Source organism: Anas platyrhynchos, chromosome 1, assembly GCF_047663525.1.
Source record: "Anas platyrhynchos isolate ZD024472 breed Pekin duck chromosome 1, IASCAAS_PekinDuck_T2T, whole genome shotgun sequence".
Taxonomy (NCBI): Eukaryota; Metazoa; Chordata; class Aves; order Anseriformes; family Anatidae; genus Anas; species Anas platyrhynchos.
The window spans coordinates 37,207,040-37,212,310 of record NC_092587.1 but is presented as its reverse complement, the minus strand read 5'-3'; the positions used below and the strand labels follow the sequence as shown (position 1 = coordinate 37,212,310).

The window sequence follows — 5,271 nt, the reverse complement described above, 5'->3', positions numbered from 1 at the left end:
GCAATAATTCCAGCAAATGGGTCATTGTTTACACAGTTTTAATTTCTCAAGTTAAAACCAATAAAGACATTGCATAGCATTACTACCCCAAGTACACTTACAGTCATAACACTTGTACAGTACTGCCCCTGTTGTGAGGCATGTGCCATCTGGGTATGCTGCTGTTCCCAGGGAGTTTTGCATGTAGTTTTTGGGCCTGTGACTGCTGTTGGGATTTGGTTCTAGTCTCTGCAAAATGGCAATTCCACTTTTGCAGTGGTAGTAGCAGTCTAGACCCAGTTTCTAGATGAAGGTCCTCTTTCAAGCTGCAGATGAAAAACTGTTGATAGAGTTACTGGTCATTTCTTGAGGCTGGATATGCTGCTGAGGAAGGAGACGGCTTCTGGCAAAGAACACTTGATGACCCATCCAGGAGCTGGAGAGCTCAAGCCATAGGTGTTGGAGACCTGTTTGATTCTCATATGTTTCTAATGGGCTACAGACATTGTCCACTGTACACTGTGTGAACTGAGCCCACATCTACCCTCTGCCTGACCCCCTCTATTTTCTTTTTTCCTGTGGGTTCCTTTTTCTTCCCCTTATGAGTCTCCTTCCTACCCTGTACTTATATACTACAGCCTAAAATTACTCTGATTTCTTTATACAGGTCTGCACAGTGAGCTTTTTTCCCTTGATATTCATCAAAGCAGAGTTCAATTATTACACAGGAACCTCTTCCACAGCTACCTCAACATAGTTGTTGTAGTGGCCTGTGTACACCTGGATACCACCCTGTCTGCCTGCTTTGATTTTTTTTTTTTTAATCATGTCCTTCTGTTTTCGTACTTCATGTGCACAAGTGCAAATGAATGTGCAGGCGGGGAACTTTAATTATTGTCAAACACAGATGAGTGTCCTGAGTAGCAAGTATTCTACTTTTGCAGATAGTAGGAAACTATGGAGATATTTAATATGATGCATCATTGTATCCTTGATAGAACCTAATTTTCCTCAAGCTTAGTGTGAATCTGGAGATGAATATTGAGACAGACAAAAAATACACTTTAGACCATGGAAACAATGCAAATAGTTTTTCACAAAAGGACAGTGGTAAAGAGATATAAATTTTTAAGTGACTCTGAAGTATACCATGTTAGTATCAGTGGTTACTTTAAAAGAATGCCGGAAATGAGTTGGCTGTTATATTGACCCCTTAACCACATGATATGATTTTTCAGATAGCTTGTAAGAATATGCCTGAGCCACAATGGATACTCTTTAACCCGTACCATAATTTCCTCCTTTTCCCCAACCACGTGTAAAAGAAAATTCAGAACTGTCACGTAAATGTTACCCTCTGACGAACCACTGAAAAATTTTCCAGGACCATACTTTAAGAAAGATGCTTTCGAGGGATTCCCTCGACTAGCCAAAAGCGAAGTCTTATCTGACACTATCTTGGCTAAATATACACAGCCTGTGATGACGAAATAAAAAAATTCAAGACCAGGTATAAATACCACTGACAGCCAGATGAAGTTCACTCATCTACTTTCTTCTAATAGAAGATACAACTATTAGAAGTTGAAGCTCATTACTCTTAGATCTGACATCTCCCAGAAGTTACCTGAGCATATTAACTGAACTATCACCAAGAAAATGACTTGCCAGACCTACTGCTTGTTTGTTCTCTCTGTCATCATGATTTATTTTGGATGTTCTGGAAGTGCTTTATTTCTAGGTCAACTTCAAAATGACATAGACAAACTGAAAGCTGATTTTGTAAGTACAGTCTTCTACTGCATTTCTCTTCTTCTTCTGCTTGTGCTGTAGATCCAGATTTGAGCACTGCTTGTCATAAACCTCAATGTGTACCAATAGGGATCATAGAACTAATGTTTGTTACATTTTTTTTTTTTTTTAAACAGAATATGAACAATTTCTTTGGCTTTGCCAGCTTTTATTCATTCACTAATATGGTTCAGTTTTTCAATAATGATTTTAGTAGTTTGCATTTATTTCAGTGGCACTCCACCTTTCACAAGAGCTTCTACCAGCTCCATTTGGCTTTTGATTTCATGGAATATTTTATAACAAAAAAATCTTAATGCAATTTAATATGAATGAATGAACCTTGATTCAATTCTATTCAGCTACAGTTTACTGACACTGAATTAGTTTTAGCTTAGTTAACAGAGGATTTATTATTAGTTGCAATATAAGCAAAATGTTTTACTTTAACAGAAGCATCTTGTGGTTTTTGTTACTATCAATAATATGTTGCCCAAGGTTGGTCACTGCTGCTTATTCTTTGGCATCCTCTAGCCATCCTGTTTCCATATCTCTGACTGATCTGGTGTGGGAATGTTAAGTGATATTACTTCTTTTCAGACAGAAATTTGATAACTTAATTGTAATATCGATTCAATTGTCTCAATCCAGGAGGCATTAAAATAGACCACAACTAATTTTAGCTGGGATTAGTCACACAGATAAGGGATCTACAACAAAGTCACTTCTAGTTAACAGTTAACAGCATTTATTCTTCATATATATATGTATATATATATACATATATATATATATAATATATACATACATATTTTTTAAACACATTAAATTAACTGCAAGAATTTTCTCCTATTTCCAGCTCTGATTTTTCAGCATTTTGATTTATATCTTACATTTTTCATTAGCATAGATCAAAGAGGTTCTCGGTAGAATATAAATAACTCTGTCCGAGAGATCCTGAGCGGTGGTAAGCTTCTTGCAGAGAAATTAAAACTGCAGTCTGCAGCAGGTGCTCACCACCTTTCAGAAGTGCAAACCAAGGCTCGGCAAGGTGTTTGGTGTGGGGAGCCAATCAGCCTACGAGTTTTCTGTCAGCCTGCAAGCTTTCCCATTACACTCATTATATTTAAATTACCAAGCAGAGAAAAAAGGAAATAGTGACTGTTGTATACAAAAAGAAAAAAAAAAAAAAAAAACACAAGGAAAAAAAATACACACAGAGAAAAGGAAATGATTCAACTTGCCTTTCCTTTGTAGGAGAACTGTATTGCTCTTTGTTTCCTAGAATCTGCCACAGTGTGTGGCTAACACCTGATGGTTAAACTCAGACCCTGCGAGCCTTTTGGTAGCCCACAACCCCTATGTATCCCCACGTCTGACTGTGGGCTACTGAGCTATTCTCTGGTTTTACAAACTGTAGTTTTATAGTATGGTTAATTTGCCTTTGTTCCATATGAGATTTTACTAAGACTGGGTAAATTCAAGCCCACAGACCAGTGGATTTCAACTTATCAGAAAACATGGCAAGACCAGGTCTGACAATTGCCTAGACAGCCGCTGAGCTTATAAAGTTTAATTTTCAGTTGTCAATACCAAAACTTGCATAGAGCATTTAGTGAAACATACGCTGCTAAATGTCTCTATTCAGATGACTTATAGCAGGAGAAGACATTTAAAAACAGATTAATGCTGTTTCTGTTACTACGCAGTCATCCAGTGTGAATAGGTGCTTAGAGAACATATTTGCAAAATATACTCTCAGAAGTGAAAAGAAGCCCAGAAGTGAAAGCACCGTAGTAGTTATAGGCCAGCGGTGCAAAAATTACGTGTCTATGTTTTTTACTGCTCATTTGAGGAGAACACTATTTACCTTGTAATAAGTGCTGTATGTATAACAGATGTGTATGTTCTCTGTTGCAGAATGCAAGTAATTCGGATGTAGCTGATGGCAATCCTGTTTTTATAGAGAAAGTGAAAAACTGGACAGAGGTAAGTCAGAACCTCATGTGACAAAGTATCTCAGGCATGTTGTAGGGCACTTTTGGTAAAAAGCAGCTCCAAGACCAGTGTAACCAGACAGGGTAGAACGAACAAAAGCAGAGGTTTCTTTAGAAGCTTGAAAATGAGAAAACAACTCCCTCTTAAAATGCTCTTCATAAAGATCAAAGTGCTTTGTGCTGCACCATCAGCTGGTCCTGAGCTACAGTAAGCCCGGGAGATGAGTTACAGCATCTTCTTTGGCATCCTGTCCCTAGTGGCAGAGAGAAACCCCAAATGCTGAATTTTAGTTTCGTTCTTTTTCCTCTCAATGGACACTCACAAACTTTTCTTTTTGAATGTATTTTTCAACAGAGAAATGAAAAAAGGATCATACTGAGCCAGATTGTTACCCTGTACTTGGAAATGCTAAAGAAAACTGACATGTCAAAGCCACACATCAAAAATTTATCTGAGCAGCTCAATACTCTGAGAAATACCCTTTCCAATGACTACAAGAAGTTCAGAGACCTCGTGGAACTGTCAAACCTTCAGGTAAGGCTCTTTCCCTGCCTCCAAGGCACTCGTGACTTTATATTTTCCAGTTCAGTTTAAGTCTGACTCAGGCCAGTAATGGTTTAGTAACCCATTTGGTAACCCTCGGCTGGCTCTGCTCGGGCTGGAAAACTTGATGTTTCCAGCCATGCATCAGCTCAGGGGCGGCCCACCCCGAGTCTCATTGGAATCTGGCGCAGAGGCACCATCACCAGCTCCTTATGATTACAAATTGGGTTGGAAAATTGTGCCTGGACATAGCATGCCTCTGACGGTTCTGGGGCCACCTGGCTCAGTGGGTGTCAGCGGAGTGAGCCACCAACCTCTGCTGATACGGATGCCCTGGCTGAGCTGACTGCTCGTGGGTAACTCAGATGGCATTGCAACACAGTAATAATCGTAGAGTGCCTCCATTGCACAGCACACAGCCAGTCTGCGACATGTTGCAAAGTAATGAAGAAAGCAGAAAAAAATTATGTGAAAAAGTGGCTCTTTGTTTCAGGAATTGGGTGGTAGAGTAATTGAAAGCTGCTGGTTCCTCTCTGATCTGCTTCATTAGCAGCATAGATTGTAGGATGTGATCTGTAAATAATAATAGCTCTTGGTGTGACCTTCGTTCTGTTTTTTTCTTACTCAAAACAGCTGACTGGCTTGAAAATCCAACGCAAGGCTGTGAGTGAGCTGTTCAGTGTCTTACAGAAACTGGTGGAGACTTCGACTTCCAAAAGGAAAAGGAGCCAGTCTCCAAAGAGATGCAGATGTTAATGACATCATACGGCCTTTTGTACTGAATTATTTTACATTTTTTTTTGATGCACATTTTTAAAAATCTTTTTATTGAGCTTTTTATACATCTATTTATTAATATTTAAGTATTTTAAATAATTATTTATAAAGAAACACCAATCAAAGTATTTATACCTCCTACTGCTATGTAAGAAATTATTTTGTCTTAAAATTCTGTCTATC

At 38.6% G+C, this 5,271-nt stretch overlaps 1 protein-coding gene across 1 annotated transcript; it reads left to right on the top strand.

Moving 5' to 3' along the window:
* Window positions 1–1,618: 1,618 nt before the first annotated feature.
* IFNG (interferon gamma) lies at window positions 1,619–5,067 on the top strand. Its single transcript, NM_001310417.1, has 4 exons — window positions 1,619–1,761; window positions 3,691–3,759; window positions 4,123–4,302; window positions 4,945–5,067. Exons 1-4 carry the CDS (start codon window positions 1,639–1,641, stop codon window positions 5,065–5,067), a joined length of 495 nt encoding a protein of 164 aa, NP_001297346.1. The 5' UTR covers window positions 1,619–1,638.
* Window positions 5,068–5,271: the final 204 nt, after the last annotated feature.

What these genes read in the sequence shown, in the direction of transcription:
- IFNG (NM_001310417.1), top strand. Translation starts at nt 1,639, where the DNA reads ATGACTTGCCAGACCTACTGCTTGTTTGTTCTCTCTGTCATCATGATT. An exon ending in ACAAACTGAAAGCTGATTTT is followed by an intron (nt 1,762 to 3,690) that starts GTAAGTACAGTC and finishes TCTCTGTTGCAG; the next exon opens with AATGCAAGTAATTCGGATGT. An exon ending in AAGTGAAAAACTGGACAGAG is followed by an intron (nt 3,760 to 4,122) that starts GTAAGTCAGAAC and finishes ATTTTTCAACAG; the next exon opens with AGAAATGAAAAAAGGATCAT.